Here is a 13672-nt window from a genome sequence, read left to right on the forward strand (position 1 = left end):
TAAATCCAGTAGATCGGTCTGTTGGGGGGCTTCGTTTGAGACATGAAGGGTTGCCGGTTCTAGTACCGGTGTGGACTGGTGGCTGGAGAGGTGCCAGTTTGCCTCCTGGGCACTGCCTCGGTGCTCTTAAGCAAAACACCAGACCCTGACACAACAATGTCCAACACTTAACAGTGTTGTCTTGTACAATTCAGGAAGAATATCTATCCTGCCGAGCGGTGGAAGCGACGGCAGTTATATTATATTATGAACAATAAGACGACAGAATGTTTGTTTTATTTGGACTCCTTGTTGACTCAGTCAACAGCAGCGTTAATGAGATCTAAACAACAGTTCCTGGAAACCGCTTTGAGCACCTTCGTTACTTTTACTTCCTCTGAAACAAAAGAAGCGGAGACACGTGTACACATTAAATATAAATCATTTTATAATATACAAATTGTACAGATGTCATGAACAATAGGAATGTGGACATACGCGGGATAGCAAAGATTAAAGAAATACTTTTTTTTTCCTTCCTTGAGAGCGAACACTGCTAGCACACGATCAAAGATACTCAACATTCAAGATGGCAGCCGAGGTGATTAGAACAAAAAACAACACATCAGAGACAAAACAACCTAAGAATACATCTTCCAGAAGGCTGAGCGCTAAAGTGACAACACAGAGAGGAAAATAAAAATACATGACGGCGTCCTTTTGTTTCATATTCTGTCGTTTCTACTCGTAGAAGGAAACGGGAAACGAACCGTTACGATTGCACCGGCGCCGCCATTCAGGCTCAGAGACGATTACTGATAGAAGATAGGAAACTGAATATTAATTACCCTTTTTGTTTGTTTTTTTGTTTGTTTTTGCGTGAGTAGGCGGAGAGCTGCGAATGTAATTTAACTGATGAAAAAAAAACAGAGCCGAGAGAGGGGGGGCAATATTCAGAGGAAAAAAGTTGCAAATTTGCGCGTTTATTACGACGCTATCCGGCGTTTATGCTAGCTAACTTCCAATGAATGTACGCATTTATTTTTTTAATTAATGCATTCCAGTGTGTGACAACGCCTCATTAAGGGCATAGCTGATGATAGCGGTAGTTTTCACTTTGTTCTGCTAACACTGGATGTTTGCCGTTTCTATAACAACAAGTGAAAGCTACCGCTAGCGTCTTAGCCCAACCGCTCCGATCTTTAAACACCCATAAGATAACAATTTGGCCTCATAATAAATAAAACCAACAATAAGCATCAACATCATCACCCTAAGGACCTTAACGAGGCGTTGTCACACGTTGGGAAGATTCATTAGAAACATAAACGTACATTCATGGTAGGTTAGCTAGCATAGATGCTGGTTGTTAGCATCGTAATAAATTCTCAAATTTGCCACGTTTTTTCTCAGATTATTGCCCCCCTCTCTCTCGGCTCCATTTTCTTTGTTTTTCCTGCAGTTTTTCTCTTTTTACCAGACATGAACAAAACTCCATTACCCACAGTCCCCTGGGGTGTGTCAGAGGTCAGAGTGCACCGCCACCAATCAGCCCTTTATCAGGGAGGCCGTGGCCTCGGGTGGGACGGGGCGGACACGGGACCGGCTCTAACTTCTGTTAAGGTCATGACCTTCCTCGTCGTTGGACGTCCAACCGGGAAATCCTGTTGCGTCGCACGATATTAACCGATTTATCGGAAACGCCGCTCCTTCTAGATACAATGTAATATGATCCGTGTTTTTCACAGGATGCCAAAGGGGGAATAAATGTCACAGTTTCAGATAAAAAAAGAAATTAATGAAACAAATGAATAAAACAGATACAGTAGATGACAATAAAAATGTTTATCTTCACGCTGAGGGGGGAAATGTAGAAATTGATTGAATCTAATGAAATAAATTTATTAGATATTTTCTCATACAATCTCGTCAGCAAAAAAAAAAAAGGCGTATTTTTGCCCTTTTTTTTCAAAATTAATAATTTGTCCCATTCTGACGGCCGAGTCTTGTTTGCTTCCCCGGCGGCTCCGATGCGAGAGTGAGCATGAAATATCTCTAGAATACAATAAGTGCTTATTAAAGCTCAAACAGCCGGAAGCTGAAAGCAGCCGAGAGAATAAAAAAAATAATAAAAAGAAAAAGAAAAGAAAAACACCACAGAGAATATTCCGATATGACTTCATATCTTAATTCAATATTATCAGAGTGGTTATTTGTCGTGTGCTCGAGGAAACTCATCCTGACTCAAACGTGACCTTTGACCTCGTCTTGCCATTAGGGAGCGGGGTCACAGGTCTAGACCCGGTCCGAGTGGAGGGCTTGTGTGTTTTCCCCTCGGGAGGTAGCTCGAAGCATCAGAAATACATAGCGAACGTTTTAGCAACACGATAAAAATCTCTTTGACTGAAAAACATTCACGATCGTAATAAAAACAACTTATAATCAAACGTTTTACCTTCATGTCAGACGAACACTTTGATCCCCTCGCTCCGGGATTCAATAAACAATACCAACACGTTCCTGTTTGACTATAACGGACACATAACAGTTAGGCGAGCGCCGTGGCGTTCTAGAAAGCAGATTGTGGGCGTTTACAGTAATAAGGCGAAGCTGGTCACAGTTTATAATATTCTACTCTACACAAAATCACTTTTTGCCATTTTTACATTGAAGAAAAATCTCTGCGGCGGGTTTGGATTCATTAAGGAGAGCACTTAGTCAGCATAATCCATCTTAGTTGTGTGTGTTTTTTGTTCCCCGACCGAAGAATCATCTGTTCTCATAAAACCCCAGAATTATGATGAATGATATTCTGGTGTGAAAGCGGACAGCAGGTAGTTTACGTTCTCCAGAATCACTTTAACGGACTGGATTTTTATCCGACATATTTCCACGACCAAGTGTGTGTGTGTGTGTGTGTGTGTGTTCCTCAGTGCAATGATTCCTGTGACATCAGTGTTAAATCTGAAGGCTGTTATCGTGTCGAGGTGGTTTGCTGTCAATCCCCCCCCCCCCCCCCCCCCCATTATGAATGCATGATTCCTGACAGATCCCCCACTGACAAAACCCATTAGTGAGCGAACGAGAGCTTGAACGTGAACTCGGCCTCCTCCTTCGGTTTTAAACCGAAAACTCTCCGCGCTGCGACTCGGTCGGCGTCCGAATGGCCGTCTGCAGCGAGCCGGAGGTGAAACAATCTCACCGGAACGCACGCCGTCCTTACGTTTAAATGAGACCGTTCATTTCCTTTCTCTCCTCCGTGGCGTCTCTGATTCGCTCTCCGCGTCTCCATCCTCACTTTTTGGTCTCCGTAGTAACAACAGCTCGACCGACGCGGCTCGACCTTGTCTCCACGGCGATGAGATGAGTTCCTGTCTGTTCGTGGCCACCGACTGGAAATGTAATTAAAAATGCAACTCTCTGTGTGTGTGTGTGTGTGTGTGTGTGTGTGTGTGTGTGTGTGTGTGTGTGTGTGTGTGTGTGTGTGTGTGAGAAAGTAGGTGCATCTAAATATGAGCCCCCCCCCCCCCGAGCTGCAAACATTCAGCTGAGTTTCACATCCTTATCTGACTTCGGCGTTGGATGCGGAACATTCCGTAGAGCTCAGCGCCGCCGCACCAAAGGAGTGATTAGCGGCTCTTTGAAGCACTCGGCTTCAAGCTCGCCGTAAACAATTATCTCTTCGCCCTATTTTCAGATTGCCTGTCGCAAAAACGGACGCCTTTTCTTTTTCTCCACGCCACCTCTAGGGGCGCTCCCCTTCCCCGAGTTCCCCTCCACGCCACGACTCGGGAGGGGGAAGCAGCGAGGCGGCCCGTGACCACGTAGAGATGCTTTTTTCAACATTGTTGATGTGACCGTGTGGATGGTGGAGGGGGAGCTGCTCAGTAGAAGTACCTCTTGTAACCGAATCTGAGGACTCGTGTCTCAAACCAACCTTCAAATACAAGCGGAGAACTTTCCTTCGATCCACGATGGTGTAGCATCGAGAATCACGTAACCATAGAAACCGAATAGGAGCCGAACGGACACTGAACTCTTTGCCGAGCTCATTTTAACCGGCTCCAAAGAAAATTGAGTGGATTGGGTAGTTGGTTGTCATGGTGACAGCAGCGGAGGCTTGGCGGGACTGAGTCCCGGTGATAGCCGCGAGTTTACTGAAGTAGCCAACTTTTGTCGTTTTTTTGCAATGACAACAATACACATAAAAATGGCCGCCGCTCTGATCGTCATGCTACCTTTTCTCTTTCTAGTTCGTCACCCGGAAAAAGAGCCGAGTCGCACCAGAGAGACACTAGAAGAAACTGCTGAGTCGGTTGATTTAGCAGTAGTTTCTTTAAACCACGGTGTGATCCGGCCCTTTAAACGGTTTATCATCTCCTTTTTTTTTAACGATCACCTTCATCGTTCTTAAATCCTTGACGATCGTCCGGTTCCTCCAGTGTCTCCATGGCGACGTCTCCCGTTATGGACGTTTACATTCAGTGTGTGTGGTTATACAGCAGGGCTGATGTCTGCGGGTACGTGAAAGCGCTGCGTAGCGCTGCGTAGGGTTGGTTGGCGAGGGGATCATCCATGAAAACGCGGTGGATCCGGAGGATGCTGCAGCGAAGGGGATGGAACCCTTTTAAACGTGGATCCGGGGGGATTCGAGAGGTAGGGCGGGGAGAAAAAAAAACGCGTAACGTGGAATACTCGGGGGCTACTCTTGAGCGGTCGATGAATCTGCCACGGTTTCCTTGGCGACGAGCTCCGTGCCCGTTGGTTCTCCCATCTTACGTTTGATCACGACCTCCTCCTCGCCGCCACTGTGGTTCTCCTCGTCCGTCTCCACGCCGTTTTCAATCACCACCTCTGCTACGCCCCCCGTCTCTTTGGTCTCCACAGTCACGATCTCCGTCGCTTCCTTCGCCTCGCCGTTGTCCTTCGATGCCGCGTCGTCCGACGCCGTCTTCTCTTCCGTCTCGACGTCTCCGTCTTTCTGATCGATGCTGATTTCGATCCCGTCGTCGATCATCCGATCTTCCTCGCACCTCCCCCCCTCCTTCCACGTCTGACTTTCTCCCACCGCCTCGGTGGAGTTCGCCCTTTCGCCGCCGCTCTGGTCTTCCTCCTCCTTCTCCACCTTTTCATCGGGGATCTTAGGATCCTCGGGATCCTTCTCACTTTTGGCTTTCTTCTTCTTCTTGTTCTTCGTCGAGTCTTTCAGGAAGCCTCTGTTGGACTTGCTTCGGGGCTTGAAGATCAATTTCTGTAAAAGTTTAAATTAGCATGTTAGTGAAATTAGCATCGCAACTGTTTGAATGTGCTTCTGGCCACAAAGCGGCGAGCGCAGACTTAGTTAGGACTTGAATCACGGCGGATTTAATATCGGATAACGAGCTGCTTCTAATGAGTCTCATCGACGCCGAGAAGGAAATGGAGGCCGTTTTGAGGCGGCCCCCGGGTCTGCAGTCGCACCAAACAAACCGGCTAAACATTAAAGGCAATATGTCGTCAATTACTTGAACGACTTGTGCAGAGTTCAATATGCCGCCGGGATAAAGAGGACGGCAAGGAAATCTTGTTAACGCCGGCCGTTCCCCGAGTCCGAAGGCCCATTAAATGGTGGCGTTTAGATTCGGGTCACGGAGACGGTCGACGCGGATTAATTCCTCCACGGTTTAGTTTTAGAGGTTATCGCTACGATCCAGGGTCGTATCACACCGCCCGGCTTCTCCAAACAACACACCCGTCTGCTGCCGGGGGAACGTCTGGCTGCTTAAAGGGACACTTCACCGTCTGCATGAAGCTTTGTGTCGTTAGAAACCCGGCAGTGTGTTTGAATGTCGTCATCATTTCCCAGAGACGGAGATCTCATGTTTCTATTCTGAAAAAGAGCCTCCGATGACGCAAATATCCTCATATCATAACACTAGTTCCTAATGTTTTCAACCCGCCTGTAGGGGGCAGCACCCACTGAGACTACAGAGCAGTTACAGACCAGTGGTGGGACCCACTGAGACTACAGACCAGTTACAGACCAGTGGTGGGACCCACTGAGACTACAGACCAGTTAAAGACGGGACCCACTGAGACTACAGACCAGTTACAGACCAGTGGTGGGACCCACTGAGACTACAGAGCAGGTGATGTTGGATGTGAGGAGGTGAGGATGCGTACCTTGGCCTCCCTCCTCTTCCGGCTCAGGACCGGTCTCTGCAGGAAGATGATCTGTTTGGTGGAGAGACTTCCATCGCTGCAGGGGAGAGAGAGAGAGAGAGAGAGAGATGTTCAACAGGCTGGTTTCTGAAATCCCGCTCCAAAAAAAAAAAAAAAGTTTTTCTTTTTTGGCACTAATTTATTTAGAAGTGATTAAAAAATAAAGTGAGAGTTTGAGACGGGAACAAACTTTTTCAACATTTTTAACATTAAGCTACAAACGTAAGCAGATTCCTCATAAGTTATTAATTTCTATGCTTGAAAAACTCAGAACTCCAAGAAAAAATATGTATAATTCATTGGAGTTAAATCCCGGGATGACGTGGATTGATCCGCTCTCGCTCTCCGACCTTCCATGGAGATGGTGGAGCGATCGCCGGCCGCCGCCTCCAGCTTCATGCTCTTATCTGACAGTTTAAGGATGAAAGGCTGAACCTCTTCACCCCCGTCATCTGTCAGTGTCACCCCCCCCCCCCCCCCCCCCCCCCCTTTAGTCTTGCTATTAAACCCATATTTCACACAAGAAGCAGATTTTGAAGTTTGCTTGAACATCTTCTCGTTACGTAATCCTGAGGAGGATAATCTCACGGCGACGGATTAAAACGAAACGCAGATTCGTTTCCGAGTGAGCTCCCTTGTCTCTCGCGCTCGCCGTCACTCGTCTTCGTCTTTTTTTTTTTTTTTTTTAAACGTCCTCTCCTTTTATCTCCCGTGACAGCCTCGTTTTCTGACAGTTTTATTGTTTGTTTCTGCTTTTCTTCCCCTCAATTTATCTTTTGCTATTATTAGGACGCGGCTTAAAAGCAGATTTGATGATATCTTGACACAAGTTCAATAAACACATACACTTTGACGTGCACACACACACACACACACACACACACACACACACACACACACACACACACACACACACACACACACACACACACAAAGGTTAGGTGCTGTCTAAAGTTAAGCTACCAGCTGAACCCCTCACATGAGGGAAGATGGCAGCTTTATGATCGCTGCAGAACCCCTAAAAGCCTGCAACAAATCTTCCCCTTCTCTCCATCAAATGGAGTCCAGGCTCCTCCAGCAGAAGGCTTAACTATCTAAACCATCCCAAAGCCCACCACAACCTCTTTTACTTCTTTTTTTTCCATTACCTTCTTCCTTTCCGCCATTTATCTGTAAGCTATTTTCGAGGCTGTCGAGAAGCGCCGGACGGCTTCCTGGAGAATCAGCGCGGTTCTCCGAGCGGACGCCCGGACCATTAAGGCGGCTCAGAACATTACAGGCCTTTTTTATTTTACCGAAGCTGCTCTCGGCTGTCAGCGTCGGTTAAAACGCGGAGCAGCAACGACCTGTTTCTATTAACGGGGGAATGTTCCTTCCTCCCAGAAGTCGAATCCAAGGCTGCTCTCACACAGGTTTATCTTCCATAAAGAATAAGACTGTAATACACAGGGTCGCCCATAAAAGTGGAATCATTTAGTGAATGTCTTGTCTTTTATAGCGCCAAACAAATGTTATTGCATGAATTTAATATACATACATATACTGTAATCATCAGGGTTCATACGGGTGCTGGAAATCCTTGAAAACACTTGAATTTTAGTGGGGTTTTTTCTATTTAGAATGAAGTGCTTGAAATGTCTGTTCTATGTGATGACATGATATAAGAGAAAAGAAGATCTCCATATTTGAGGGACTGAAAACAGCATTTTCTGACATTTCTTTATGAAAAATGACTTTTGATGATGAACAGATGATGAAAATAGTTGGTGATTATATTTCTGTGGATCTGTTAGTGGAATTAGTTTTCCTTTCATTTGTGGTCCTTCTGTAAAAAGCTGTCTCCAAACATCATGTTGGTTGTTTAGAGGACAATAACATCTCATTTAATGTGATGAACAAGTGACATAATAAGTAGACTGAATACTGACCATTGGATTGATACAAATATGGAGTTTACCACAGCTGGAAGGTGCTGGAAAAGCATGGAAATGCACCTTTAAATGCTTGGAAAGTGCTTGAATTTGACTTAAAGCTAAATGCATTTAAATAGGAATAAACAGAGGATTGTGTCTGAAAACAAAATATTCTAACTTTTTATACATACAGGAAGACAGGACTCTATATTATATCTACCTATAAAACAGGACTCTATAATATATGGTCGTCCCTTCTTGGTAAAAGTTTCGATGCCTGCAATCAGGAATTAAGTCGCCTGAACCTGTTTTCTGTGTCGCGTCGTCTCCTTCCACGTCTTGCGGTGAGAAATGCATATTTACTGTAGTTAATGGCTCCAAAATGTAATTAGCGTCTGCATTAATTGAATGCGGCGAGCGGGAACGCACGCTCCGAGACGACTACATGAATTAATGTTGTGTGGAGAAGCCGCTGAGCACCAGTTAGCATTAATTTTCAGACGCGGCGGAGATCGCTGACACTTATCCGACCTCTCCAGATGAAGAGCGGCCTGGAAACCCTCAAGACAAGAAAAACATGTTGTTTCAAAAGAATGGAGGAGTCGACCGCACAGAAACAAGTGTAACGAGGAGAGAGAGAAGGATCGGTTCACTTCATCAGTCCGACACGTCGCTGCCTTACAGAATAGTCTTTCAATCACACTTAAATGGCTGTATGTGCTATAATATATACAGTATATATATGTATATATATATATATATATATATATATATATATATATATATATATATATACTGTATATATATATATATAATGGTTGCTGTAATCGTCCCTCTCGTCCAAAGCGTACGATGACGATAAATGAACCTTTTCTTTTACTCTCCAGCAGATGTCAGGTTTTATTTCCAGCTGAACTTTAGATTTCATTTCATCAGATCAAGGCTTGTGGCCTGCTTTGACCTTTGACCCGTGTAACTCTGAGAGTATTGAGATAAAATGAATGAATCCTGGTGAACATAATGTTAGTTGCATACTGCCACGTACCTTATTATACTATGTTATTAAAACTCGAACTCTTTCACAGTTTGATGGCGATGGCGTACGTTAAGTTTGGCGGCGGCGGGACAGCGGATCGCAAAGATGGCGGATCGCAACATGAACGGATTTCCTTTCCAGATCCGACTCCGTCACCTGCGGTCGAGACTCAGAGTTTCACTTTATCGCGTTTTAAAATGTCTTCTTCTCGTTTCATATCTTGCAGCCTCAGTCTCCGCCGGTGTTGTGGTTTAACGAGCGACCGTGTTAACCGACGACTCTCGGCCCAACGCGACCGTGGTTGCCGTTAGTAACAGCAGCCGATGGAAAACGTACTCGTAAAAGCCTTCAGTCAATTATAAACGCATCTGTGTTTATCATCCAACCGTTTGTGTTGGGTTACTACGAGAAAGGCTTTGGGCTGAGAGTCATCAGATAACACGGTCACACGTCTAACTGCAGCACCGGTTGCTCTGAATCAGCTTGAGTTGACATTTTGCTGCTGATAACAGATTAAATTCAACATTTAAATCGTGCTGACTCGTCCGGACGGCTGCAGGAAACATGCACACACACATCTGTGATGCTGCTGCTGCTGCAGCGTCTCTTAACTTTCTGTATTTTTAAATTCTGGTTTCAGAGACTCGGCTGTCGTGAGGATATTTTCCTCGTTGAAGGACAAACGTCTCCCTCGTAACACGCGAGGCGTCTCCGACCGTAAGAGGATGTAAACTCATTCAGCCGCCGTGAGAAGATGATGAGTCAGCGCCGGCTTAGCCGAGGAAGCGTTTCGTTCTGCTGAAGAGATTTTCCACCGGCGTTCAGAGCTTTTTAGACTCTGCAGCCGCCGCTCGCCTCCGAAGGCTCAGCCCCCCCGACAACGGGAGCAGATTTAGGTCAATTTCATCTCCGAGCCGTCGTCTTCACAGCAACGCCGCGGCGTTTACACGTTAACAACGTTTTTAGAATAAAGTTTCACATTTCTGAGGAAACACTTGAACTTCAGAGAACAAAGATTTCACTTTAATTCAGAGAAAAACAAGAAGCTGAAGGTGTGTGTTCTCACGCTACAGGAAGCCACGTCGTCGTTCTCTTGAACTCAAAGATTAAAAACAGTTTCAGGCCTTTTGGTGTCGATGCACTTTAAAAAAAATGTGCTTTTATTTAAAACATTTTTTGGAAAATGTTATTTTTTTTAATAAAATGATCCCGAAGCATCGCTGCAACATCATTAATTAGATTTACTCGGACTGTATTCATATCTCTTACTGCATTCTATTTTATTAATTTGCCCACTTTTTTATCCTCCATAACTAATTAATCTTATTTACATGCATATTTCATCATAAAGTCATCTAAATTAAAGTCTAAAATACAAAGTGCGTCTGTAAGTTTTCAGCCCTTTGCTTTTAATCAATCAGATGTTTGTTCTTTTAATGTCAATTAGAGGCTTCGTGTTGCTGCTGTTGCGATTCCCTCTGGTCGCCACCAGGGGGCGATAGAGGCCACAGATCTTTTTAATTACCTGTTGGTCTTGACGACGGGGGTCGGCAGCACACAGGTGAGCCTCCACCCGTAGGTGGCGAGCGACTGCAGCAGAGGAACGTAGTCCGCCTTCACCTGCAGGCCCTGCGGAGAGAAAACAAGCAGCCAATCAGGAGCCTGCAATCAGCCCGACCTCAAACGCCACCGCCATCTTTAAACGCCGCGATGCAGCACAACGAGCTCTTCATGCGACTTTGCATTCGGCGCTCTGATTACAGCGCAATCAGGCGCCATTTTCCAATCGCGGTGAACGGAAACGCCCTCGCTGTCGGATTCGTGGCGTCGGAGACGTTCGTTATCTGAGGCGACGGAAATTTAAAAAAAACTTCTCTTCAGCGAAGAACGGAAGAGCGTTGATTATTATTGATTTATTTTCGTGACTTTGACACGAGGAGACTGGCGGTGATTCAAACCGAAACTCAGAAGGAACGCGACCGTTGGGACAGGAAGTGTGTTTGTGGTTCACCGTCGTCGTGCGACGAAGAACACGAGAAACCTCAACACACACACACACACACACACACACACACACACACACACACACACACACACACACACACACACACACACACACTCCCTGTTAAGAGGAATCCTCGTAGAATAAAGACATCTAAAATTATTCGGCGTGCAAAATGAAAATAATTTGGAGGAGAATAGTAGAATAAAAGTGCCGCTGCTCCGGCTGGTGTATTTGATTTGATCTTACTCTTTAACCATCAGTTCCAGACGGTTGGACGCGGGCGTGTCGTGTGAGCTCTGATGTAGTGATATGAGTGGAGGAGGCGGCGGCGGCGGCGAGCGTGAACATGCAGTCTATTCACAGCTGATCGGCGGTACGAGAACATACATCACACCTACACGCTACATCAGCCTCTGCTGTTCTGGGAGCTGTGAGAGTCTAATTACAGCCGGCGAGGTGTCTTCATGTGCTGTAACGCTCGCATTCATTGAGCTCCACCACGGCGAGGCCGCCGCCGTAGAAACAGGGTTTCCTTTTGGTCCCTGAAGGAGCTGCAGCTGTGACACGTTAAAGCAGGACTCTTTTTCTGTCTTTTTCTGATCTGAAAGGCTTTTATTGTGGTAACTAGGGAGGGGGGGGGGGGGCGTCCCTCCTTAAGTTATTTATATGATGATTCAACACAAACTTCTTCAGGCTCTGGTTACCATGACAACAAAGTAGTAATTTAAGTAAGAGGTCTGCTTCTCTTCTTTCCTTTAGTGTGTTTATCATTTGTTGCTCTGATTAATGAACTCGGAGCTCAGTTAGTTTTTCGGGGTCGGCTGCAGGTCGGACGAGTGCATGCGGAGAATTAACTCAACGAAAACACGGCGCGTCGCTTCCCCCCCCCCCCCCCCCCCCCCTCGCTCTGTGAGGTCGACACAACAACCCATGACTCTGCTTTCCACCTCCGACTACGTGGATGTCATTTCTGCAGACAGTCCAGTAATGATGAAGCAAATATCCTTTTTTTTAAAAAAGAAAAAAAAAAAATGGCATTGGGATGCTGCTCCTGCGGAGCTCGACCTGGAGTGTTGTCGTAGCAACAGAACATTCAGCATCCACTAGTGTTTTGAAGCACCACGATAACCTTTTCTAAATGAGACTCGTTCTGCTCATTTACAGGTGGAGACTTTGTGTTCTCTCGTTGACGTGCTTCATTGTTGAGGAACGTCGTTCTTCTCTTTGTCACGCCGTCTGAATATACACACCTGTACCCTCCGCCTGAGTCATAGCGCCACTTTTCAACAACATCACGTTGCTAGGCAACAGCTTGGGTCCTTTGTTTGGGCTACTTCCTGTCATCTATGTCATTCATATGCACCGCAGCGGGAAAAATACAAGTGGGGGCTCATGAAGCTCATTTAAAGGCACAGTCACTCGACCTGGGCTGTGATGATTCTCAATACTTTCACTATAAATCTCACTTTTTTTAACAATACAGGAGCTTTTAATATTTAATATAAACAAACATCTTTTAGTGAGAAGCTCTGCATGCGAGGAGGGACGGGATGATTTTGACATTTTCGAGTCTGAGCCGATCGATGCGTGAAATCTCTAAAAACGTTGATCCCTCTCGCGTTTCATCCGTCCGCCATCAGGTCCAATTTATTCCAACGTTTTCCACCTACACACCGTCTGCAGCAGGACTACAGCCAATTAAAGACGTCCAACGTGCATCCTCCAGACTCACGAGGTTGTTAGTGGACCTCTGAGAGGAGGCTGGACTCTGCAGGACTCGTTCCCGGTCCTGCTGCGTTGCCAGTGGAAGCTTTTAGTTTGTATTTCTGCAGCCGGGAGGATGATTGAGGCTGATGACTGAGACGAACCATCAGATAAATATTAACTTAAAAGCAGCACTAATTGTTTTGTTTTGTAAAGAGAGAGAGGCGCTGGGAGTTTGTCTGTTTAGTGTTTTGTTAGTAGAAACCAGATGATTTATTCTTGTTAAATAAACTGAGACGAGTCTTTAAACTGACCTACTTCAGAGAAGACGCCCGAAATAAAGACGAGGCTGTTTCTGAGTCACGTAAACTTCAATTATGGACTCAAATCTGCCTCCTTGACTTTTACTCATCACTCCACGCCGGCTCTCCTCCGTCTGCCTGCTACCTAGAATCAGACTGCCATGTGGTTGCTAGGCAGCGGCAGAGGAGGTTTTTACGTAATTAAAATTTGTGATACAGCAATCTTAACATAATCTAGTGAACGCATTAAAAAAAAATCTGAATGCAAAGTATTGCCAGCGAAATGCACTCAAAGGGGAAATTTCAAAGTGAAATTACTTGGCTGACGTTTTTATAGGTCAATTATTATATTACTGATGCATAAGCAGTTTTACTGGTCAAGGTGGAGCTCGCCTCTCATCCGGGCGTCGTGAGATTAAATTATTTCTCTTTTAAGAAGAAGAGAAAACAATCATTTTGTTTTGGACTTTTCTATAATCTTTTTTTGTAAATTAGATGCATTTAGATTGATTGACCTTTGGGCCTCAAACTG

General features: G+C 45.4%; 1 protein-coding gene across 1 annotated transcript in view; it reads right to left on the minus strand.

Annotated features, from left to right (window-relative positions):
• Positions 1 to 403: 403 nt before the first annotated feature.
• rftn1b (raftlin, lipid raft linker 1b) overlaps positions 404 to 13672 on the minus strand; it is an 83055-nt gene continuing 69786 nt past the window's right edge. The window contains 3 exon segments of the mRNA XM_084027447.1: positions 404 to 5230; positions 6142 to 6217; positions 10655 to 10758. Coding sequence (XP_083883573.1) covers positions 4682 to 5230; positions 6142 to 6217; positions 10655 to 10758 — 729 coding nt within the window. The 3' untranslated portion in view covers positions 404 to 4681.

The sequence above is a fragment of the Eutrigla gurnardus genome (assembly GCF_963514095.1).
Source record: "Eutrigla gurnardus genome assembly, chromosome: 14".
NCBI lineage: Eukaryota > Metazoa > Chordata > Actinopteri > Perciformes > Triglidae > Eutrigla > Eutrigla gurnardus.